General features: G+C 39.8%; 2 protein-coding genes across 2 annotated transcripts in view; one reads left to right on the forward strand and one right to left on the reverse strand.

Moving 5' to 3' along the window:
• Positions 1-11,883, forward strand: part of gpr39 (G protein-coupled receptor 39) — a 25,767-nt gene extending 13,884 nt beyond the window's left edge. Inside the window, exon 2 of the mRNA XM_061053929.1 lies at positions 9,614-11,883. Within this exon, the coding sequence (XP_060909912.1) occupies positions 9,614-10,113 (500 nt within the window). The 3' untranslated portion in view covers positions 10,114-11,883. The remainder of the gene's footprint in view (positions 1-9,613) is intronic.
• On the reverse strand, positions 11,255-26,008 carry LOC132987106 (ly6/PLAUR domain-containing protein 1-like). Its single transcript, XM_061053930.1, has 3 exons — positions 25,623-26,008; positions 22,198-22,329; positions 11,255-13,009 (listed from the first exon to the last, which is right to left on the reverse strand). The coding sequence occupies exons 1-3, from the start codon at positions 25,669-25,671 to the stop codon at positions 12,780-12,782; spliced, it is 411 nt and encodes a 136-aa protein (XP_060909913.1). The 5' UTR covers positions 25,672-26,008; the 3' UTR covers positions 11,255-12,779.
• Between the last annotated feature and the right edge of the window lie 213 nt (positions 26,009-26,221).

The following is a 26,221-nucleotide window of genomic DNA, read 5'->3' on the forward strand; positions in this document are numbered from 1 at the left end:
AGGCAATTGCAGGTCAAGCAAAGAACAATTTTGTCCTCCTCTTGTGCTTAATGGTGCTTAATTATGGTGCGTTCTAACTGCTAACTCCTTTGTGTGAACGCGAGTGGAGAGGGATTGGAGGTGTGTCTCTGGAGGAGAGCGGAGGCTTCAGAATAGAGGAGGTGTGGCCAGACTGCAGTTTGTTTTGGTTTCATGCTGGTGCTCAAGGGCGACATCTACTGGATCAAAAAGTCGCACATTCTTCCTTTAATGACTTTAATTCCTGAGTCATAAGTTTTAGTGTGTAAACACAACCGGTTCCTCTGCTTCATATTTTACAATCGACAGAAACTTCACAAAGTAATTTCATTTTGGACATTTGTCTATTTTATGGTGACGAGGTCATGACCTTTACATTCACCTATGAAAGTGACTAAAAGCATGATTAGACATTTGGACATGAGATAGTTGATTTGGTTTTTGACTTTTCTATTAAAAAATGAAAATCAAGTAACCGCTCTTTTTTTAAATTTTGAATTTCTGTTTCAGATCCGCAAATCCAATGTCCTAAAGACCCTCAGACCCTCCTCCTCTTGACAAGATAAATTATCTGTCATACAGTGTTTCATAAAACAAACAAGAAGCACTTCTGCTGATATGATACATTTATGATTAAGAACTTAGGATCAGTATTAGAAAATCTTGGCACACAAGATTCGGCAATGACCATTATACATGTTCAACAGATGTCGTTACACAAGTACAAAGTACAAGTTTGATACCATTAACTTAAAATTTACAACATCGTTGATAAGAAGTCTGCCGTCCAACACCAACACCCTAACACAATATTGGTTTTATGATCACAACCAGGAAGGTAGAGCGCTCACAGTACAGTTTATCCACCATGTTATTATCATTGTATTACTTTAACATTCAATCTAATACCCGAGTTGGCACCATATTGAAGGTTTATGCACAGCAGATGTTGTGTAGCAGAAAATCATCACATCATTTGCAAACATGAAAAAATGAATTATTATGAGATTATAAAAGTAACACCAACAGATGTTAACGAGCTTTTAACTGCCTCAATAACTACAACATGATCAGAAATAATAACAAGCCACTGTTTTATAACCTCGTAACGTTGTCTGAACTGCCTGCACTGAAAGTCAAACCAAAGCGAAACTAATTTGCTTATCTCCATTGTAAAGAATTAAAGCTCTAAACAGGCCATATGTTGGAATTGTTGTCTCATTTTGTGAAATTCTGCATATATCTAAAGATTTTTTGGGGACAGGCTTTTTGCCTTTATTTGATAGGACTGTGGATAGAGTAGGAAATTGAGAGAGAGAAGGGAATGACATGTGGGAAAGGAGCCACAGGTTGGACTTGAACCCGGGCCGCCCGCTTTTAGGACCACAGCCTCCGTACATGGGGTGCGACCTAACCGCTAGGCCTGTACATTAAATTCTGCACACATCTTAAATAAGCTTAATTTTCGAGGCAAAATATCTGTCAAGTTTTTATTTTTTAATTGCTTTTATTGATTTAAATCTTAACAATCCAGGGAATGAGTCAATTACAGAGTACATACAACCACATAAATGCCCACAGCAGTCTCTACCATCAGCGTGTGAATGTGTAGGTGTGACCTGTGGTGTAAAAGAGCTTTGAGTAATCAGAAGACTAGAAAAGGGTTATACAAGCTCAAGCCCATTTAACATTTAATTAAAACGTTATTCCTAATAAAGCCATGAACATCAGGTCAGAGGTGTTTTCATGTCGAATTCAAAAGTGACATTACAACTTCTGATGTTTTGAATAATTACATTTAGATTTCTTTATGTTTATCATAATGACATGTTTGCTTAGTTTTAACCGTATGAAGTTATACAAACTGCACAATCAACCCCTTAAGCACGTTTTGTCAGTTTGTAGAGAAAGTGATCTGCATCCAAATAAAACCAAAGCTTTGCTTAAGAACATCTGCACTAATTCAACATCATCCTTTTAAAAAATAAGTTTCTGCAGAGAAAATGAAATCAGTGGAGCAGGATTATCTATCACCAGGCGTCGTGTCTCCATGAGAAAATCTCCTCTAAGATTATTAGATTACTGCCGTTATGAAAGATATTTCTCTGCTGTTTACTCTGGATATTTAAATGCTTTAATGACTGAGGATCTTCTGTTAGCCTTCACATTAATTCACTAACACTTCCTGGATTACAGCCCAACATTACTAACTCTTTATAATTGCAGAGAGGGGAGGGGGAAACCTCTCTATTTGTGCCCGGCAGACTCATGAATGACTTCAGATTTTCACAGTCTGAAAGGCTTTAGTGGATAAGATGTAAAACATTAAGACAATGTTTGCCACTTATAATTTAAGGATGTTTTTTGCTGTTTGAATTGTCCTGCCAGTTAAACTCACCCATCTGGCACCCTAAAAACTTGTTATTAGGTCATCAATATGCCAAAACTCAAGTCTACAATTCATAAAGCAGGCGGTATTATCCTAAGTGATGTACATCAGAGAGTAAGAACAACACAAGCAGGAGGAAACAACGTGAATGAACAGCTTTAAGCCTTCAGACACACAGGTGCTGACAGGCAGAGCACTTTTTTTTTCAACTTAACATATCGTCATCAACAACAACTTTGACAGCTGTCCTTAAGAGTTCTACTTAGCATCGAAACCACCCTAAATATCGTCATCTTCTTCATCAAGTCTCTGTAAGAACTTCCCTCAATCGATAAATCCTTATGCTTTTAAAGATATATAGTTCATCCATCCTCGAGGGGAAATTCTGGTTTACACACCAAAATTGAAACATGCACAAACAGCAGCGATGGACATTTGCGCAAGGGCGCCGCTGCAGTACTCGTGGAGTGACCTGGCACTTATCCAGCCACAAGGCCATCTTCCATACTTTGGTCCTTACCAGGAACTGAACAGGCAACCCTCTGGTTCCAGAGTCCCTATACAGACTGAGCTACTGCCGCCTTCTTTGGTCTGTGTGGGGTCGAGGTGTATTACTTTAACAGGACTGTAGGATGTTTGCCTTGATCACAGGTTGTTTATTACCAAAAGGAAAGAGTTAAAGTACAACTTTATTTTAAATGGCTGATAGATGACTTAACTCAGTGTGCTGCGTGGCTGACCTTCTCTCGGTTTCATTTCCTTCACCAGAACAGAGGCAGTGTGTTTGTATTGATGTTCTTCCACTTTATTCACTCATATCAATGTTGACAGATTAAACACACAGAAACACAGGAACATGGCAGCTGTTCGCTTGACCACACCTCATTTTAAAACAAACACATCCCTGCGTGCTAACAGGAGCGCAAGTTGATTTGATATTTAAACAACATAAGTGCTGGGCGTTAAAATGGCAACTGCATCAGGAGGAAAAATAAGAAAGGACACCTGCGCTGCACGCCGAGACACGTATGATAAGGCTCTGCCTCTGAAGAGAGATCTAAGTGTTGGATTTAACTTTTTTTTGGGTGTGTCAGTGATGAGCCTCTGCGGTGTGGATTTTTTGTTTACATCAGTGAAATACTCGTGCTTTTGGAAGGGCAGGAGTAAAAATAAAAAGGGCCCCAGCTGTATGCCATGGGGTACTAGCTGACAGAAAGTTGTGATGTGTATCAGGACATGTTGAAACCAAACCCTGAATTTAAAGGTTGCACAAGGGTATCGTTCACTTTATCTTTTCTGGGGCAGAGAAAGTTCTCGTAGTACCCAGCTTTCAGCAGTAACCAGATTTTGAATGACCGTTGCTTATGTAATGCTGACCGTCTTGAACAATGTAAATAAAATTTACTGCACATGATGCTTCACTCACCCCCGGTCTGTGTGAAGAACTGAAAGCCTATAAATCACACTCTCCAGTTACTGCAAAGACAGGCGATTAATTGTTAAAAAATCTGGGTTAATTACCCTCTAATTAGCAGAGTTATATGTTGCCTCATGGCAGAGAGACACTAGGTATGTATGTGTGTGTTAGTGTTTGTTCTTGGGGACATCACTGATGAGACAGTCAGCATGGATTGCAGTTTTAAGGCAGGCGCATTCAGCATGACGAGAGTTGAATTTCAATGATAATAATATAATGAATCAACCAAATGTGAGCGTCTCACACAAATCCCCGAGCGGAGTGAACCCAACACAACACACACACGTTCTCGACTTCAGCCGCATACACTCCTCTTCCTGATCTGTGCTGACTCAGTGGCAATTTTCCAGATGAGCGACTGGACTGTGATCAACGAGCTGACATTATGTGATAGGTAGAAAAAAAAATAAAAAAAATCTATCGAAAAGACAGATAGAGCCATTTCATGTAAGATCTGCTTACCAGCAATAATATAGGCCGCCCTGTTGGCCAATCAGCAACAAGCTGCATCATCCCTCTGAGAGACCGTCATGTTGATGATACAGTCCCTGAAAGAAGTAGCTATGTTGTGATTTCATTAAGTCCTGCAAATTCAACCAATCCACATCATCTCAGCCTAGCAATATTGTCAAATCTGATGCCTTTTGTTGTCAGAGAATTGAAATTAAAGAATATTTTTATTCATAAATTGACTTAAATCCCTTGAAAAAAATAGAAATCCTATCATGAAAGCTGTTTAGTAATACTTTTATCATATCATGAGTCAGTGTATCATCAATCCCAAAAGCTGACCAATCACCTTACTTCCACCTGCTGTGTTGTCATGTTCATCAGCAAACACATTTCAGTGAATCAGTGGTATGAGTCCGTAGATTATTCTTTGCACATTTGGATAAAATTCAAAATGGCATGCACAGTGCAAAATTACTGTTTCATGGCAGTTAATTTTTATTCAGTGTCACAACCTCTATGACAACTTGACAAGAAAGTCGATCAGAAGTGATGTCAGAAAAAGCCAATGGATGACTCTTAATAGAGAATTTGTACCAAACGCTAAAAGATACAATAAACGCAGAAAAATCCTGCAAAAAATGCCTAGAGGGGCAGATAATATATTAATTTGAGAATATTTTCATCTTTAAGGATTGCAGACAAAATGGCAGGGTTACAAAAACTTCCATAAAGTGTGAAAAAATAATGTAAAAACTTCTCTAAATGGGGGTCAGGCATGTGCACACTGGAGAGAACATTAACAACCATATTGGAAATCCTTCATATTACAGCAGAAATAATTAGCTGTTTAACAAGCTGTCGCAGTAGGAAATTAATTAGCAAAATGATTCAAATCAATTTCCAAGAAAATAATCTGAACACAACATTTTCCTCTTCAATTTTTTTTCACGAGAAGGGGATTTTCTGTGTTAATCTTTATGTCGTTGTCCATTAAATATCTTTGTGTTATTGACTGTTAAAGGTCAGCAACCTGTTGGAAGAAGTCATGTTGGCATCTGGATCCTGAAAGTTGTTAGTTTCTGGAGCCTGCTTCTTGAAGAGCTTATTGTCCCCAAACATAAAACATGGACATCAGTTGCCAAACTAATAATCATTAGGTTTCTCTTTTTTTGTGTCTGATCCTTGAGAGAAGCCGTCTGCAGATGATGGGCTCCGAGGGTCCTTTTTTAAAATTTATTGTGAAGTCCAAACTCAAGAGATGTGGTACATGATTCATCGTTCATAAGAGCTACCTCCAAAGAATAAAAGCTGTTCATACTGTATGTTATTATGTGTTAGCCCTGGATTGCTCTGGAAGGATTTAACCCTTGAATATAATAATAATAGTTATGTCAAATGTGCTCTGAAAAGTTTGGGCATGACAGTCCTTAAAAAATGCAGCGCAGTCAATCTCGCAGCAGGCGGTAATTTTTTCAATTGGCTGTTTGCATCGCTGATTGAGAATTACAGTCCCCAGTAAAAATTTGCTTGATGGAAATTCATGTGGCAAAAAGTTAAATAAGGCAGCATGTCACTTTTCTTCAGCATGTAGAGGTTTAACTGACGGAATGAGACAGGATAAATTCGACTTGATGTCTTTCACATTTTGGACTTTGTGTAAATTGCTTCATAACAGCCGCTTTACATTGATTCTTCATAAGTACAGACTTCTTCCTCCGACACACATGCTTTTGTAGTTAAAAGATGCATGTAATTGAACACTGAGAGTCAATTATACACTCAGCAGAACACGAATAGGTGATCAATCCATAATCACAGCAGTTGTTGAAATGCCATCACATTATAATATGTAATGCATAATCATGAATTATCCTCCTTTATTTGCAGGACTCCCAAATTAGTTTTTTCAAATTTGAAGTTTATATCTTTGATGCAACAAGAGAGCGTTGTCATGGTAGACTCAAATGTTGCCTTCAGAGCTCTCTGGCCACAAGACGTCGGTACATGTCACCTGTACAATCAGAAGTCTTCATTGGTGGATTTCTTTTTTTTTTGGGCCCAAGTCATTAACTTTTCCCCAACTTTCACAAAAACAAATTGATGCCTAAACCTAACAATAAAAAGTTACCATAGTGGTTATGTTTAAGATACTTTGTAAGATCTTCAAAAGAAATGTGGTTTTGGTTAAAAATTGGTAAAACAAGGCAACTATCCAGAGTGATGGGAAGTCTGACGACACTGATTAGTGTTGACTGGGAGGGCTGTGGTCGTCTACTCTATGCTGCATGTCATCCTCTTTAATGACTTTTTTCTGTCTCTCTTTGGCATTTTTTGATCAATTAAGGACAAACTGCACATGAGATAATATTTGATTAGAAAAGTTACATATGTGTCATAGAAGCAAATCTTGTCTTATATTTTCATGTTTAAAAAATGATATGAGATCTGTCTGAAAAGGCTGTTTTCATCATTACGTCAGACCTTTTTTTGTAGTCTGAGTGCAAAAAATAACCTCTAAATATTCCCTCTTGGTCAACCTGTTCTTTAAGATGATGGCTGTCATCTGTCGGCTGACGTCACAAAATCTCTAAAAAGTCGTATTTGAAACAGGAACGTGATGGTTGATTGGTTTTTGAAAAGGTCAAATTGAGAACACATTTACACATTTAAACAGAAAGTCATTTATTTACCATTTACCATTTAATTATCTATCAACCCTCCAGGAAACATTAAATGATTAAAGTCCTTCTACTCTTCAAACAGACAGCTTTTGTCCCCACAAATGTCTCTGTGCTTTCATTTTTCTTCGGCCTCTCCTCCCGTCTTCTGGAGTTCATTTATATTACCGACTTGTTCTCTTTTCTATTTTATTCTCTCCTCCTGCTCACGTCTTGTTTCCATTCTTTGTATTTCCATCTGTATCTCCATCTCCCTTTTTATTGTCCTTGTAAACTTTGATCTGACTCTGTTACAATAATGAATTTCTTCCGTTTTGAAACTGCAGTGACAATTTATCTCATCAATTTCAAGTTGTTAGGAACAATACAAGCGTTGCAAATATTTCCCATGCTGCACTTTTCTTATTGCTCTGTGATAGCTGCTTTTGCTCCTTTTTGTAAGCTCATTCACTTCAGTCTCTATTATATTAAGGCTTGTTTCAGGAACACTGTGGTGCATTGTCACTGTGTTACCAATGTGGTTTAATGGTAAGTATGAATGTTTGAAGACTGTCTGTATGGAATCAAATGACTGTATACATTTATATCATGTCATGTCTGATGAAGGGCGAGGGCCCAATATGTTAAATGTGTTTTTTCCATTAAATCCAATTTAATTGGAGCAGCTTCTGGTGTGCAGACTCAGTCCTTTTTTTTTATCTTTGGATGTTTTTTTGTAACAGATGGCTGATGTCACTTAATATTTAGTCTATGGTATAACCATTCCAGGGCCTGCAACAAACCAATTTCTGTCAGCTCCTAAAGCTGAGCAAATCCAGGTCGAGGATGCAAATGTTAGCCAGGAGGCTACAGCGCTAACCTAATGAATCACCCAAATTAAATGACATCTGGGGAGGGCTCATTAACCGGGTCTTTCAGGGGCCCAGCCATCTTTGTGGGCGAGCCTGAGAATTAAACAAGATAATTATCTTGGTATAACGAGTAATGTTTTTTTATAAAGAAATATGATTCTGCCTTGTTTTTCTGAATAAACAAGATACTAGTACCTCAAAATCCCAGAAACCCGGAAATCTCCACAAGAGAGAAATGTCCTTGGTGTTGTCATTTTTTACTCTGGCCCTGAATCCTGTTTGAGAAAAACAAACTCAGACGTGTCCTACATCGACGAGAGCCTGCTGACACTTGAGATTAGCACAAAGTGAGAATCACTGCTTCCAACAGAATAGAAACACCTGAACAGAAATCTTTAAATGTGCCTGGTGTGCTCAGGTAATAAACAAGACGAGGTGAAGCTTGTCAAAATGAAAACCTAAAAAGGGGATTTTAACACCTCATTTATAAGAGAACACTTTACTTTTATTTTTCCTCTCAGATGAATTATGTCCAGAGCAGTCTTGGACGGCGAGCTATAAACAATTGTGATGATATCTGTTTTCCGCAGCAGGACAGGATGTCTTTAGCCAGATCATTCTGTGAATGCTCAAAGGCTGTTTGGTCACAGTGTATTTTCATTAAAAACACAGCAGGAGAAACAGATAAACACCAGATTAGAGGATGAGGTTGTGTTCATCCAAAGAGTGAGCACATGACTCAGACCTGACAGATGAGATAAATCAGCAGGGAGGTTCAGCAGTCAGAGGCAGCATCCTGTGCCACGGAGGCCAACGTCCTGTGTTTCACCTACGTGTGGTAAACAATGACTCGTTTACTCACAGGCGGAAAAAAAACACAGAAATCTGGCACTAGCAATGGTGATACATGTATTTAATATAAGACGAGGATGAAGTTTAACAGATTTTATGTTAGATACTATATTTTGTTATCACAGGACAGGGCCTTGTTTGCTGTTTCACCATGCTTCCTGTCTCTATGCTAAGCTAAGATAATCATCTTTCGCTCTCGCTGCATATTTAGACTAGGGACTTTAATGCCAAGGTCAGATTACACGATTATAAGCACGATTATAACCCGATAAAAAAATCGGAAAATCGATCGTTACATCAGGTGTAGTGTGTCATAGTAGACGACAATCAAAGCCACATATGGGACGCCTCACCACCTCCAGACAGAAAGTTGAGCACGTTTCATTTTTTTTTCTGCCTTGTACGATCGTTGACAGAGACCGATGAGAACACAGAGTGGTCTGCACATGCAAAAGTCACCAGCATAGACAAACAAAAATGCAAAACAAGAATGGGCAAGTTGGTGCTGGGAGATGAATCTATGAGACGGAGGAAACGTTTTTTTGTTTACAGTCTACTTCCTGGGTGTCGTCTAGCACAGCCCCTCTTTATTCCAATGCCATCATGCTGGCTGTTTGATTGGTCGGCTACCGACTGACTGTCATGTCCGTCGGTCAAGTCACAGCACAAATGTATTGCTTGGTTATGACCTAATCTGACACAGCAACCAAAAAGATCGCATAGTCTGACCTCGCTATAAGTGGTAATTCTCAGAACAGGGACAAACAAGATTCTTTTTTAAAATATGAAACTACTAAAAATTGTATAAATATTCATGAGATTCTTGTTCTCTCTCGGCTTACATTTTCTCGTTCTTTTGTTTGTGTTTCTAACTTTCTCTCTGCCTCCCCCTCAGGTCTCATTGTGGGATCTTTGATGGTCTGCTGGTTTCCAAACCAGATTCGTCGTCTCATGATGGCGGCCGTTCCAAAGTCCCGCTGGACCACTTCTTACTTCCGGAGCTACGTCACTCTCCACCCTGTGGCCGACACGTTCTTCTACCTCAGCTCGGTCCTCAACCCGTTCCTCTACAACCTCTCCTCCAGACAGTTCAGGGAGGTGTTCATGCAGGTGCTGCGGTGCCGCCTCACCATCGAACACATCAACAAGCGCACACTGCGCTCCAACGCCGCCTCCGGACGATCCCTGCGGCCACTTCTTCTAAAGTCATTACGTCGCAGCAAGGTTAATGCCCGCACCGTCACACTGGAGAAAACTCCTCCCACTTTTACGACCTTCCAGCAGCAAAGTGATTCAGGAGTGGCTTCAAACGCTGAAACCTCTCTGGACCTGACTGAAGAGTCTGATTCCACTCCCAATACAAAGACACACATACCATCAGAGAGTGACGTATAATGTTCTGTACATTTTAATGCAACAGTAAAAACAAACCAATGATGCCTGCGCTCGTATCAGACACAATTAAAGAAATATTTCTTATACACAGTAAACCCTGTACCAAGTGTAAAGGCAAAAATGTAATTAACAGATTACACTCAGCTGACATTTTGACACAATCGTGAACTGGATGGGACTCCTCAAAGAGACGGACGTTTATCATAAGACATTTTAATTCAGCCAGAACAGTGTTAAAAAAAGTTTAAAAAAAAATTTTTTTAGGCATGAAGACCCACAGCTTGACTTCATTGGCTGTATGAAAGAATTAGATGTAGAAGTGAAGTCATTGGGGCCCCTTTCAAACTCTTAAAGGAAGAATGTGCAACTTTTTGATCCAGTAGATGTCGCCCTTGAGCACCAGCAGGAAACCATAACAAACTGCTGTTTGGCGACACCGCCGTCTTACATAAGCCTCCAGCGACAACTCCAACCCTTCTCCATTTGCATTCACACGAAGGAGTTAAGCTCAAGAGGCGGACAAGAGTGTCCTTGGCTCATGCTTCAATCACCTGTGTCCTGCATTGTTGTGTTAGCGTGCTAATGTTAGCGCTCTTTAGCTCGTAGCTTCACATTACATGTTAATTGAATCTGATTGATGGTGATCTCAAAATGCTTAACAAAAAAGCAGTGAGTTTCTCTCTTCTTCTTCTTCTTCTCTCTAGTCCTTGACTAAAACAGCTTTTTTACACAAGGGGAGGAGCATAAGCATAAATTAATGTTATCTCTTGTTTTAGTTTTTTTTCCCTGTGTTAACATTATTACGATCAGCTGATGAAAAAACATATATAAACAGAATACAGATATAAAAGTTGTATTATTTTGAACACATCTTATTGATCTTTTTTATAACGTCAAAATCATTTTTTTAAAACTCTTAAATAATAAAGTGAAAGATTCACACCCCTGTGTTTCATACATGTTATTTTCCATGAACCCCTCCCGCTCTAACTGTTAGCCCTGCCACCATGTGCGGGGAAGAACGACCCCCCAGCCCATTCAGGGAAGTTGTGTGTAGAGGTTTTATAAAGGAGAACCAACAGACCTTCAAAACAGAAGAAAATACTTTGTACGGCCACAAAAGACAAAATGTAGAAAGTGATCTGTGTTCAGATGTTTATTAGCTCTCGTCTGCTGCTCTCTCTGCCTTACAGAAATAATGACACCTGACAGACGGGTGAGGAGAGTGTGGAGACAGGAGGTGGAGGGGGGCATTTGTTTTGGTCTGAAAATCTGCTCCGAGTGTCGTGTAGTAAACCTTTAAAGGACTACCTCAGAAACTTCCTTCTCTTCCCAAACTGACCTTTGGGTGAAACAACCAAAAGATGCACATACACCGACACACCGACATGTAGGTGCTGTAGATACTTCCTGTTCATATGTGATGCTTTATACTGATCCACCTTCAGTCATTTTAGATGCAGTAGCATGTGGTCCAAAGTTTGTATCATGTTTGTAGAAATCTGCATGCTCATAGCTTTATGTACAATATTTGTAGGCAACTGAAAAACAGAACTTTACGACTTTCCAGAAGCTTCCAGTGTGTGGACCAATAAAAATCAAGAAGATAAATCAGCTTTGTCAAAAACAATGGTGTAGGAGACACTAATCTGACTCGTCTGTTTGAGGGTACAGTTTCATGGTATAGAGCTCCTGTTCATGCCAGGATACGATACGTTAACATTGTTGTCATGTTTTCTTGATGGTCCTTGAATAAAAGTAAAAAATTAAGCACACAGAGCTTTCTAAAACCAACCTAACGCTAAATACAGAGGGAAGTGTGGGTCAACTTTCGTAACCATAAACGGTGGTGAGAAGCGCTCTGAAACAGAGATCATGAGTGCTACCAGCGAGAAAAAGAAAAGGCGTTAGCGGACACTAAAGGCCTAAAAGGAAGTTTTTCCTTTCCAGTGGTACCCCTGTTCTTCAACCTCTGTTTGTCTTCCTGCCACAGAAAGCAGACTTCCTCTACATATTACATTACCCGACTTTAAGAGCATCAAACAGATAAAAGACTACGAGAGGGTCCAGAGAGAGAAAGGCTGCATGGGAACCTTCAACGTCATATTTTCAAGCACAAAACAGGCTTGAGTTCTTCTTCAGACACCTTTTCGTCCCCCCTACGGCACGATACCCTCCACAATCGTTAAACAGCATCATTATCAAACACATCATACATTCTCTTTTTACATAATAATTACGGCAAATGTGATGACTGTTCCAGTTTAGAGCCATTTATTTTGAAGAACAATTTGTTTTGTTCTTGTAGTGTGAGTAAACAAACACATGAGATCGAGCCACCTGCTGCCCAGCAAAACAGCCAGAAGCTGTTTCATCCATCGCACTGTCCTCCACATCACCTTACTCAGCCACCTTTGTAGCTCTGAGAAGATCATATTTGTGAAGGAGACATGCTGATAAGAGTTTCCACGTATGTGCTGACAATATTTATTTTTACCTCATGAGCTTTGGAAGCGAGCTGTGACATAAATCCAGGGAGTCAAACGAACAAATACGGTACAGAGTTTCCACACGCCGTGAAGAGTATGCATGTCAAAGTCTTCATTGTCCCAGCTGATAAAGTTCCATGTTGTTATTCACATTTTATGTCAGTGCATGAAGGCCTGTCAGCACAGGACGGACGACAGGAGGAGGAGAAGCACGTGCAGCCGCGATGTGCTCAGGGTCATGGCTGCAGACGGCTGTGGTCGTTTCTTCTGGCGTGGTCCGTTGCACAGCGGCGTGTTGCAGCAGGTGATGCACACTGAGTTGAGTTTACCGGTGCAGAACTGCTGGTACCCAGAGGAGGCGATGAGACAGGCTCCTGAAGAGGCGCAGGATTTACGGTAGTGTATCCCTAAAACAAGGACACAGGACGGCATTAGGAGCGTAATGAGAGGATTAGATGATGTGTGTGCGTGTGTGTGTGTGTGTGTGTGTGTGTGTGTGTGTGTTTGTGTGTGTGTGTGTGTGTGAGAGAGAGAGAGAGAGAGAGAGGGAGAGGGATTAAAGACAAAGAAAGTGGGAGAAGGGGGCATGTAATTGAGTCTAGTAACATCTTAAACTTCATCAAATGGGACAACTTCAAGAGAATGCATAATTCTAACTGTGTGCTTAAAGATCTGTAAAAACATGCTGTCGATTATGTCTTGTGTCTTTGAATGAAAGAAAGTCCATCTTTCTTTTTTGCTCTTTATGAACAAAGATCCCCAATAAAAATGGCACAAAGAAGGCTTCTGGTTTTGCAAGCTTTGTTATTTTTTTTTCAAACAAAGGCAGCTCCAGTGAGTCAACTTAGAAAGAACGGCATCCGTTAAGGAAGCTTATCAAACTGATCATTTTTATTATGATGCACAGCATACACGCTGGTTATGACTTCTTCTACAGTCCCTATTATAATGCAGGATCACACACCTTACAGGTGCTACAATGTCACACTCCTGACCAGCCCTGTGCTACTGTATGTACCTCACCATAGAATCCTCCCTGTTACAACATTGTCCCCCTGTTGTGTATACATGGCTTTTAATTAAATTAAGAACAGATGTGTGAAAAGTGCATTGATGTGTGCAGCAGCGATTTGTCTTCTTCAAGGACTAACATACAGCACTGACCCATGTTTGAACATTTATACTGAGACTGCACAGAAAGAGAAACGCTGGCAGGAAAGAGCAGCAGACCTCCAGCTGACAGGGAATATTTGGTGTGATTTGGCTTGTTAGTTAGCTCTTGTTTGTTGGTGATGTTGTGTGTGTGTGTGTGTTAAGAGAGTGGGATCACTTCTGACGGTCTGTGTATTTGAGCCGTGCATATGAGAAAACTGAAATACAGGCCTGACTTCAACTACGTCCTTATTTAACTCAACTTTAGCCTGACTATTATATTGTGTATGCATATATAGTGAGCTTCGGGCGGGGGTTGTAAACGATTCAGTCGTACAGTGTGAGCTGACATTTCACCACGACTTTCATCCAACCGTATAGTAGTTTACGCTAGGCTTTAGGGAGCAATTAAGACTTTGACTTGTATAATGTCACGTTGCATTATATGAAGGTGTGAAACTGGAGGCTGTGTGGTTAGTTTGCATGCTCCATGTACAGAGGCTATAGTCCTGGAAGCAGATTGCCCGGGGAGTCTGACCTGTGGCTCCTACCCTACATGTCATTCCACACTATCTCTCTCTCTCTGGCCCCAATTTCCAACTCTATCCCCGATCATGTCTCTCCAATAAAGGCCCAAAAATAAAACCTAAAGAAGTAATTAAAAATAATAAAAACATGTCAAATTGTCCTACAACTGTAGTTATTATCAACATCAGCTTCACATGTGAATACAGTAAGGAGAGTAGTAACTTCCTGATCAACTACACAATTTCATAAACTCTAGATTTCACAGAAGCATCTTTGCATGAACAATGGTAACTCACAGCATACACCTTTCTTTATATTGCACAGTTGAATTTTCTTGTTGGTACATTCAATGACTTATAGTCTGAACTCAAATGGGTCGTCTTGCTGGATTTTAAATTCCTTAAAGACTCTTTTTCTTCCTTTATCCGAACCTCAAAGCTCAAGTATTGTGAAGAAAAAGTTTATAATTGAAAGTTTCCTGTCTTTAACCCAGACCAGCTCGGTCCTATTTATGGTCACTTGTGTGATAATAGATGTGACACTTCTGTGCAGTTTGGTGAAAAGAAAGAAATCCCCAAATACTGAAAAAGAATAATGAGAGTGACAGTCCAAGCTGCTCTGAAAGGAAACCATCTCACAAAGGTTGATCTCCACAGGGCAGAAATAATTCACATTCACAATGATTTTATTTGATTGAATGCGGAGAATTTAAGAGGAGACCCTCAGCAGCGAACGATTAACCCTTTAGTGCCCAGAAGATTTTAGATGTTGCAGCAGTTCACTGAGAATATTTCGCTTTAAATGTAATCAAAACAAAAAGCTCTATAACGACAAGATGATTTCATAAAATGTATATTAAATGGATATAAAATCTTTCTGTTGTATAAAAACAATACCACACTCAAGGTGGAGATGATGTACTGCACGGCTGTGATTATCTGCCGTCCTGTAAGACCAAATCTCAGCAGGGCTGCTTTTCAGTAAAACATTCCCTCACGTGTGAGTTTTCTAAATCAGACGGGTGCCCTGGGGTGCACCGGGATAAAGTACATTTATGGATATAAGTAAATATAAACAGTTGATTTTTGTGACAGCAGACTCTTAAATACTTCAATAACTTCATATTTTGTGTTTAAGTATCGTAAAGTTTTCAACCTTAAAGAAATGATTCACTTGAAATTAAGGATATGAGTCAAAAGGATTGACCTAATGATAATGCCACGTTTAAAGAGGGTTAGGGACATTATACTGGGGCGGCTGTGGCTCAGTGGTTGTGTCTGTTGTTTTTTTATTACTCCTAAGCCTCACTGGGTCTCCTGCACACAGAGCTCGTTGGAACATGTCAGAGTTGTTTGCAGGATTAGTGGAGGGAGGCCTTAACATTTGGCTGACATTTTACTTCATTTTAATTCAAGAAAGTTAGACAAGAGTTCATGAACATTCAATAACCCTTGTAATGTGTGTGTGTGTGTGTGTGTGTGTGTGTGTGTGTGTGTGTGTGTGTGTCCTCTCTGCACCAATACCAGCACAGTAACACCCACAGAACTGCATGTTCATTTAGATTGTGCATCCTCCCATGTCCTCATACTGCAAATACCAGAGAAGGTCCCAGAAGGTGCTGAGTAATCCAGAGGAAATGTGGTGTGAAATGTTGCAGAGATCTGGAGGGAAATGTCCCGTTTTTCTTACAAAAGCGTGGAGATCAAAACCTGAGTCACGCTGCGTTTAAACCTCTATTTTTAGCTGCGTGACTCTTGGGTGGCGGACACTTCCCAGGGTGTCATTTTTACCCAAAACTAAGATTAGCTGAAGAGGGTTCAAAAAGAAACCTTTGGGTCAAAGATGTGAAACAAAGTAAAACAATGCAGAGGTAAGAGCTTGCAGTATTTGGAACAAGACGACAGCTCAGGCAGTCAGTGGAAAATGAGCTACAGTAAAGAGGAAGTGTCACTGACAGAGAATACAGATTTGATGGCTTTCCTCACCTCGAACAATCACTCAGCGATCACATGGATCATTAATCAGCATGCAAGTCCTCGTTCATGCTCTCCTCTTCAGCTTCTTCATACTTTTACCTTGAAACTTTCTTTAAACTTAAAACCTGACAGAAGGTTTTAATGTTTCATCATATTAGTTCAGCTCTTTTATAGCCTTAGTATGTTTTAAGCAATTTGACTTTTTGTTACATCGGTGTGTATCTTGAAAAATATTGAATTAAGATAGATACTTTATTGATCCGAGGGAAATTTAAATCATCAAATAGCAGCTTACAAAATGCACATGACATGAAACATTGTTACAATTAACTGCCCCCTGTATGTATATGAAACCACACAAAATGTAGAAAGCCCAACATAGATGAATATTTAACCCGTACAATTAAAAATGTGACATAATGACCAGGAAAATTTAAATCAACCCGTGCAGGAATAAGAATAAAAACCTATAAACAATATAAATCATACACCTGTACTAATTAGAGATATGTAGCTGCACAGCATGATTTCTATGGTAAGGTACATCAGTGTCTATTTGGAGGTAATGCAATTTTAAAAAGTCTGTCCATATATTTTAAGGTGCATTTTTCAGTGAGATTAACATAAACATAAACATAAAGTGAGAACAAGAGTGGGTGTTGTCAAAAAATATTTATTTTGCTAACTGATACTTTAACTACAAAACTCCTAGTGTTTAAAATGGGTACTGCAGTCAACATTTCCAGCTGTCTCCCCCCACCCCCTTCTCTCTAGAGTCGAAAACTGCCTACCTTCTCTGGTCCAAGCAAATCCAGAGCATTCAGGACCAGAATCTAAAGTTAGAAGGAGGACATAGTGGCTGCTGCATTGTTGTCAGAGAAGCCAGCACTTCAACATAACATGTTTCCTTAATGTCTGATCATATAGTAAGATCACTTTATCATTTCAGTCAGTAGATATCTTACTTATTTTGTGAGAATGTTAATCTCTTCTTTAACAGTGCAGCTTTCTCTAGCACTTCATCTGCTTTCATAGACTTATTTAAAATAGTTAGATTACACGCTTTCTTGTCTTTTGCTTCACTCACACCAAACAACGTTGAAAGTATGAAAATTGGTCAAAATGATTGTGCATTGTGTGGGATTTCAGGCTTTAACCTCTCTCCGATCTGACACAATAATAATCAGAGCAACTTAAACGACATAAACACCCAGAACAGCTTTAAACCAGTAAAAAGAAAGAAGCACAACTGTCCAACTGAGAGTTACTTTTCTCTCTGCTGTCTTTGAGAACTCAGCACATCTAAGAGCGGGGATTTAGCAAACAAACATTGGAAATAAATAAGTAGAGCGGAGACTTTTCTTCAGATTGATGTCAATTCCTTTCAGTTTGAACCATCTGTAAGGAAACTTAAAGGATGATGAAATAATTAAAAGGATTAAGTGAATCTTTGGATCAACACGTCTTTACTGTAATTCCTCTCAGTCTGTTCACATTCATCATTCTGGCAATTTAAAAAAGTATTATGTTGTTTATTCGTAATGCTGTTGAGATCTCTTTATAGAGTCTGAGTGAAAGCTTTTCATACCCACAAAGTACTTTGACATCTGGCTGAGTAAACTTTCTCTCAGGACGAGGGTTGGAGGAGCTTTGATGGGATTTTGGGACTTCACAAAAGTTTAGACTCCCAGTTTCACCACATTACATATTTTAAAATGTCTTTACGGAAAAAGCTATGGTCTTGCTTCCAAATGTAAACGTGGCTGTGCTGTTTCTGCTTCTTTTTTTCCTACAGTTTAAATATTTATTTATTTTCAGCATGCCAAAGCAAGAATATACTGGTGGTCCCCAGTCTCTGGCACCCTTATTTTGGGGATTGAGAGCCAAAAAGGTTATGAACCCCTGACCTAATACACAGTGAATATCCTGTATTGACCAATTGGTGAATATATATAAATTGTTGAGCAAATATCACAAAAGTGAATCTCAAATAGCACAACAGGGAAACAAACATTTAATAATGTTTGAAGTGCTTTCGGGGGATTTCATTGCATTTAAAGAGACACACACCAAAACAGAGTGTTCTGAGAGAGCTGGTTTATACAGGGTCACAAACCTCCTCTGGTGCTTGATTCATGTTATATTTTGACCAAAGCACAGCACAGACGTTTCACTTAGACCACAGAGGACTGTTTGTTTGAAAAGGTGGAAAAGGGGTAGAATATGTCCTCTTTAAAACCAGGTTGAAGACAACTGGGGTAACAAAACTTCCTTTGTTCTTTTGTATCTCACTTCAAAACAAGATACTGTTGGTAAAAGTCACCTGACTGTCCTTGTTAAATATATAAAAAACAGTTTCCTTTACAGAGTGGTATATCATCAGTATGTATGAGCCTGGTCTTTGAGGTTTATTATCCAGTTAAATCAAACCTGACTACGAGGTGACATTAGATGGCGGAGGTTATATGAGCCAACATAAAGATGTCGATCTGATGAATGGTAGGCAGGGATAATAACATTTTTCACAGTTTTTTTGTTATAAAAAACATGAATTTCATCAAGAAATAACATTGATCAAGCTCAAAGCAATTGTGAATGTACATGTTTTGTATACATACAAACCTATATGTTTAAAAGGCATCGTTATCACCTTAAAAAGCATTAGCACACCCTGGACTGTTCTCCAGTCAATCACAGGGCTGACATATAGAGACAGACAACCAGCCACACTCACATTCACACCTACGGATAATTTAGAGTCACCAATGAACCTAACGAGCATGTCTCTGGACTGTGGGAGGACGCCGGAGTACCCGGAGAGAACAAACACATGCACGGGGAGAACATGCGAACTCCACACAGAGAGGTTCCTGTCAGATGGGGATTTGAACCCTCCTCACTGTGAGACAACAGCACTAACCACTGCACCACCGTGCAGCCCTAGCTAAAAATGTATTTGTGAAAATAAGCTAGAACAAATGAATTGCGAAAAAATCAATTAGGAAATCTTTTCCATGTGGAAACAAGTTTAAAAAAATGAATTCACGTGTTTTCCTTCAAATTGTGAAACACTTTCTGCTAACATTGCTCAGAGGAACTTGTATCACTTTCCAATAGTTTTTTTAGTTGCTGTTCAATTGGAAAGTGGGAAAATGATGCCCCCCCCCCCCCAATTTTGAGGGCAGAGGACAATGAAATATAATATGGCGCACTGGAGTGTAGCGATCACCCTCCTTCAAAGAAAGTGGAACAGTCCTCAGCGAGGTAAAAGTGCACTTCTGATCATTTCTCATGGTTCAATCAGAGGGAGGACGATAATGATAGTTACAGAGGATGGGATGGAAAAGGAAGCCAGTCTTGTCTAACGCTGCCTGAAAGAAAAATTGCCTTCATCCGAATAGAGTCCTGGTACTTTGAAAGGGGATTTTTTTTACTCCTGAATGATACCTTGAAGTTCTGCTGGCCTCTTTCTGAGCTGAGGTCATTGTTGTAGCCGTGATGAAGATGGATAGTAATGCCATCCATGTACAGAAGGAGTTATCCTTTAAGGCAAGCGATGGAAAATAGCCCAATCGAAGACGTATGTTGGCGCTTCTTCGTCCTTTATCTACATAGCAGATAGATTATGGCATGCAAAGTCAAAGTCCTTTAGAGGCAATCACAAAGCACAGATATTTAGGGAGACTCAAACAGCCTGACTGATTTTTATTCTTGTCACTTTAGCACACTCACTGAGGTGGCAGTGCAGTTTTTAATATATCTATTGCATTTCAAATAGCGATAAGGTGCGGTCAGTTGAGTTTCTAAGCCCTCCTTTTCTTGCAGAGCAGCAATAATGATAACACTCAGAGATAAAGGCTGGGATGTACATGAGCATTCATGCGGAAATTTTCTTATTAAAGAGCTGTCGACTCCATAGTGCCGTGTGCCTGCCCTTTAGATTGGGAACTGCATTTTCCAAAGACAGCAACTTATTGCCTTTTCTCATCAGCAGTAAAGACAGGGGAAAAAAATGACCCTTAATTTTTGCTGGGTGTGAAAACAAAGTAGACCTGCGGCGTTAGAGTGACCTTTATTGTCTGAGTTCTAACAACCAGCAGCAAATAGGCCTGTAAACACAGCAGAGACACATTTTTCATTACTAAAGAGGCAGCACTACAATGGAAAAGTCATGAAAGGCTGCAAACTCAAAGGGTGAATAGCCCAAACTTAGAAGTGTGTTCACACATTCAAAGCAGAGTTTCAAGTGGGCACAGATTTTTTTCTAAAGACATTCCATCCTGCATGACGGGAGGACATAAATCTTTACTAAATAAGATAAACGTGGGCAATAAAAAAAAAAAAAACAACATCGAAATGATTGTCAAAGATACAGAAGCAGCTCCAAACATATGAATTAACCCTTTATAATAGCACACTAGTTAGCAATAGCCAAGCATTAGTTAATAGGTTACTCTAACACATTTTGTGCCGCCTCCACGTTGTAACAAATAATTATCATTCTACATTTTTCTGCATCACAACGAGGAAATAGAAACCTTTTTTTTTTCCCAACTTCTATTTCAAACACTGACTTGGACCAGTGGTCACAATGTTTTTCCTTGGAGCACCCCTACTTTTATCTAAGTTAAAGGCCTTTCAGATAGGATGCTGTGGAGTTGCTGAGGCCTTGCTTGCTGTTCTTGTTTGCTGCGCTGAAGTAAAAAATATTCAACTTGGTCAGCACTCTGTGACATCACCTCTGCGCGTCCAATAGTAGGGAAGATCAGATCACAACAAACGGTGTCTCACTTTCCTGAGCTCTAGTTTACAGACCTACCAGGACATCAGAGAGAAATCTCTAGTTTGTAAAGACATGTCCAACAGTTCGGGCGTGCCAGGTGTTTTTAAAACAGCAGCAGAAATGTGTGTGGTTCTTGTGAAGAGGTTGTTATACTGTAAAGCTGCAGCTCCTGGACGAGCCTAAACTCCCCCAAAATCCTGCCGTGCCCTTGGCGTTCATGAACGCACACCTTCTTCTTTACTGCTCGTCTCCTCCTCCTCAGCAGAAGATCTGAGCTTTCTACTGAATAGTGGACGGATACAAACATACTGTGTATCCAAAAAGTAGCTATTTTCCCAACTACTGTATTGTTTCGGTCACTCTACTCTGCGGCGAGCGCAGCACACACCGCATCCTATCTGAAAGGCCCTCAAAGCTGAACGGATGTTAATGGATATCTAAATAAAAACAACACTCAAACACCAGTTTAAAGTGTATTTTAGTTAATCTGTGCAAATATAATTTTGACAACCTCTGAGCAGAGAGAGCCTGGCATCCCCCTGAGATCTTTGGCACCCCCACTCGGATGGGAACCAATGACCTATAGACTCTCATCCTCCACTGACAGAGAACTGAAAGGCATTGAGCTGCTGACCTTAGATCCGATCACAGAGATTCTGGCCTCTGGCTGAATCTACTTGAGAGTCTTTGTTTTCTACTTCAATCAGAAACAAAAATGATTTCCCTGGTCTCACATCTTCAATAGATGTTTTTGGAGAAGATATTTTGATTAATTTAGAAAAGATAACTGTCTCAGCAACATAATGCACTCTGCACTCTGCACCCTGATGCTGCAACTGCACATGACAAACATAGAAACAGTTTTGTCTTTTAAATCCCTTCTTAAAACATATCGACAGATTTTAATGTTTCATATTTGAGTATTTACTTCAAATATTTAACTTGTGTTATATTAACACTTTATTAAATTCATTTAAAAAATTGAAACTTTAAATTATAAAATCTCTGCAGATGTCCTAGGAAATCTCTTGACCATATCATTGACTAATTGAGGCCAATCCGTCCAGATTTTTCTGGTGTCTGTTCTGCTCTGAGATATTTTGACGGATAATGAAGCAGAAAGTGAGAATGATGCGAGTCCGGAGACGTGACTTACCGTCATCTTTCACCAGAACCTCCTTCTGGCACATGTCCTGCACGTTCACGGTGCAGTTGACGATGAACTCTGGTGTGGAGCAGTCGTGTGTCATCTCCTCACACTGGTAACACTGAATCTGCAGAGCCAGCCCTGCAACACACAGGCGCGCGCACACACACACACACACACACACACACACACACACACACACACACACACACACACACACACTCACACACACACACACACACACACACACACACACACACACACACACACACAGGCTCGGTTTGGAAAATACTCCTACTTTTTGGTTTCTTGATGTGACAGACATGTTTTAATTATTCAGCAACATTCGAGTTGCCAGTTTATTTCAGCAGCATGTTGTTGCAACATTTCATCATGTTTCGCTTTGATAGTTGAAATTTTACTTTTTGGACCGTAATACATGTTTGTTTGTAGCAGACTTGCTTCACCGAGTGTCCTTAAGAAGTCAAATTTATTCAGAATAATTTACAGTTTTCCATTTATCCTTAGAAAACCCTCAGGTTAAAGAGTTTACGACAATCATTTTCTTCTGACTACAGCACCATTTTAACATTTTGGCTTTTCATGGAGCCTCTGTTTAATTTTGCAATGTTTGTCATTAGTGTTCTGAGTAACCAGGCTCTGGCGTCTGTCAGTCATATCAAATCTGATAAATCATAAAAGTCCCCCTCAGAGAAGAAATACTTGTAGTCAACTGGAGCGTGGGACAAGATACTGCACCCAAAAGTTCTCGAAAAAGCACAGCCATGTTTGCAAATGAGCAACATTGCATCCCAATTCAAGGTTAGCAACCCTGTGTGTAAATGTGTGTGTTAAAGGGTGAGCATGACAAACGTGTAAAATCCCCTTTAAGTGGTCAGAAGACTAGAAAGGTGCAGTGTAAATGCAGTCCAGATACCATTTACAACTTGACCATTTCAGTGATCGTACACCAGAGATGGCAAGAAATGTGAGATTATTTATATTTTACAATCAAAGTGCAAATCATATGCTCAAGTACTGCTGCAATATTGACTCATTATCACATGAATTCATGCAGGATGTACTGTTGCACAGACAGATCATAAGAAACCTTGACATTATATGATGTAATGTTCGAACGGCAGCTTTTAGACTGGAACAGTTAAGGCATATGACTTTATATCAATATGGGCATTGATTCTCCGTCTCTTTCTGTTGTACAAAAGTGAAGCCAAAATACCCCGTGACGTGCACTGACACTTTGCACCAGAGACGTAATTTGGAGCCAAAAAATGCGCATAAGGGAGCCGGCTTGAAGCCATGCTTCTTCCTAAACTGAAGCAAACATTTAACATGCTGATAAAACATCAACGATCCCTCCGAACGCTACAGTCCACAGCAAAATGGATTCTTGTGTCGGTTTGGAGCAGAGACGCATGCTAAGAGAAAGTTTAATGACTGTATTGTTAGTTTTCATTCTTGCCGTTTCTCCTCTATTTTGCTGATCCAGTTGAGAATGCTTCAAGGAGCCACATTGGGCAACAGAGCTGTCAATCATGGTGTTAAACCTACTTTTCTTTTCTATCAAATTTAAACAAAAGCATAATAATAGCTGACTATGACAGCAGAAACTTGGTTTGACAAAACTGTATCAGACATGTATTTCACTTCTATAGTTTGAACCATGTTCCATCTGTTATCATGGAGGAGGTGGAGCCAATGACCTTCACTGCCACCAGTCTGCCGGGGGTGCTCTAAATATTCTGGCTTCACTCCTAGTCAGCTGTTGCTCTGTTCCTCTTAATATAAAGTCTATGATTAAAACTAGGTCAGACGACTCATTTCAAACTTGTTTATTGGTATATTTGCTGAAAAAAGTATGTCATTTGCTGCAATTATTATTTTTGCACAGCAAAGGCAAAGAAGAACATGATACCATGTCTTTGGCTGATGCAGGCTTTATTAGGTCCAGTACCTTTGCCAGTATGTCATCCTCTCATCCTGCTCATACCTGCGTGCACTCTGCTGCATTCTCATCACACATGCGGAGTCTTCCACAAGCCACCGCTACATACTGTCACACCCAGTGGCTAATAAAACTAGTCTGATATGGTTAGCGATGATAAGAATGGAAACTGTGCAACTCTCTCCAAAAACGTCTTCATGGACTCCAAATGATGCAGAGCATGTTCATGTGTTTGGAGGAGTGGCTTTAGGATTCTTCCAGGTTGAATACAGTCATGTATTCACCGTGATGTGTTTTCAAAGTTGCCTAGACCAGCTCTAAGAAATTTTAATTCTACCTTAATATACAATAAAACTCAAGTTGTCATTTTTTTTTTTAAATGTTTATGTTCTTTGATTCATACTTCAATTCATATCAAATCATATAAATAAACCTAGAAAGTAACACATTTTTTTTTATCTATCAACCCTGAAAAAATGATGAGCTACAGTAATTTATGATAGATCCTTAAAAATGTGATTATTATAAGTGATGCATGCAAGTTAAACACTGCTTTCCATAGATTTATTTTTTCCTTATTACTAAGTGTTGCATGCAAGCATTTGTTGGAGCATCAAACATGCTGCTGGCATTGAAAAGGACACGATAGACAAAAGGACCTCATAATTCACAGTTAATCAACATTAGTTAGACTTAAGCTTCCAATGAATAGTTATGAATCAAACATTGCAGCCAATTAACATTTAGTATTGGTTTACCGTTTAAGCAGAGGGACTTGTGGGACAGATTTTCAGTTGTCGAAGTTGCCAATAAAGCGCCATGCATGGCAATGCCTTACCCACACCTGGTTTTACATAAAAACTTAAGGACATTTTAATAAGAGAATATCACATCTCGACTCCCCCCTTTTTTTTAATGCCGCTTTTCAGGATTTCGAATTGCCACTTTCAGTAGGCTCATCTGTCACCGCTGCCCAGCACTTGACACAGGAATTACAATGCCTCACCTACACTGTGCTGCTGCGATCTCTGCATAATATTGCGTGCGATAAATAAGCATTTAGTTTCAAGTGGACATGTCACAGTTTAGAAACAGACTGGTCTCTGCGATGTGGATCAACAGTCTCCGCAAAAAACCTGGATCGTATCAGACGCACGGGAGCGCACAGCCAAAACCATAAACAAGGGTGCCAATAGAGAGCAACTGACAGTGTAATCTAAGAAAATCCAGATTTGACCTCTCCATAACCATTTTAATCACATGCCAAAACCCAAAATGAGGTAAGAAGGAAGACATCGTTTGTGTCATGCGGACACTCCAAGCTTTGCGCGTAAAACCTCACCCCCCGCACAGCCACTGCGCTCCTTATCCAAAAACACGCTGGTTTGGAAGTTTTGGATTCAATCGTCTTACAAATTCACGTTTTAATCCCGTGTAGTGTTGGCAGATGAAGGCTGTGTGTCCGTACCTGAGCTGGAGAAGAAGAGGAGCAGAGTGGAGACGCTGAACAGCCGCATGGTCCGCTTACTGTGACTCTGAGCAGACACATGAGCGGCGGAGCTTCTCCGGGTCTGAGGCGCAGAGGAGCAGCTGGCAGCCCTGCATGGTGAGCCTGACACCTCCTGCGATGCTTCACCTCTCTTATCCGACGCTGACGCACGCACACGCGCACGTGCACGACTTTTCTGTGCAACGTGTAATCAGGAACAACTGAGAAACCTTATTGAATTTACTGTTGGGGTGTTTTAATATAAGTAGTTTGCACACGTATTCTACTCCCTTTGCGGCTGCTGCTGAAACTAAATTATTTCTTCATTTGGATAAAACTTTAACAAAGTCAAACAGACAGAGAAAAATGTCTCCTTCAGTTTACTCCATCTTAAATCTGTCTTATACACATAATAACCTCCAGACTCTCTCTTTATTTGCGTTATTTATAGCCCCTTGTTTTATTGAAATTAGATTATAAACTGACATCAAAAGATTCAATGCTTCGACCTCCAAGGTCCCCAATCAGAGTTTTACCAATCTCAGAGCTGAAAAGAGCTTTATTATCCCGAGCCCCCC

Source organism: Labrus mixtus, chromosome 13 (assembly GCF_963584025.1).
Source record: "Labrus mixtus chromosome 13, fLabMix1.1, whole genome shotgun sequence".
Lineage (NCBI taxonomy): Eukaryota > Metazoa > Chordata > Actinopteri > Labriformes > Labridae > Labrus > Labrus mixtus.

Bases quoted from the DNA above. Each gene is read 5' to 3' on its own strand.
- LOC132987106 (XM_061053930.1), bottom strand. From the start codon at position 25,671: ATGCGGCTGTTCAGCGTCTCCACTCTGCTCCTCTTCTTCTCCAGCTCA. The intron at 22,330-25,622 runs GTACGGACACAC...TGTGTGTTGCAG, and splicing joins CCTCTTCTTCTCCAGCTCAG to GGCTGGCTCTGCAGATTCAG. The intron at 13,010-22,197 runs GTAAGTCACGTC...TCCTTGTTTTAG, and splicing joins GGTTCTGGTGAAAGATGACG to GGATACACTACCGTAAATCC.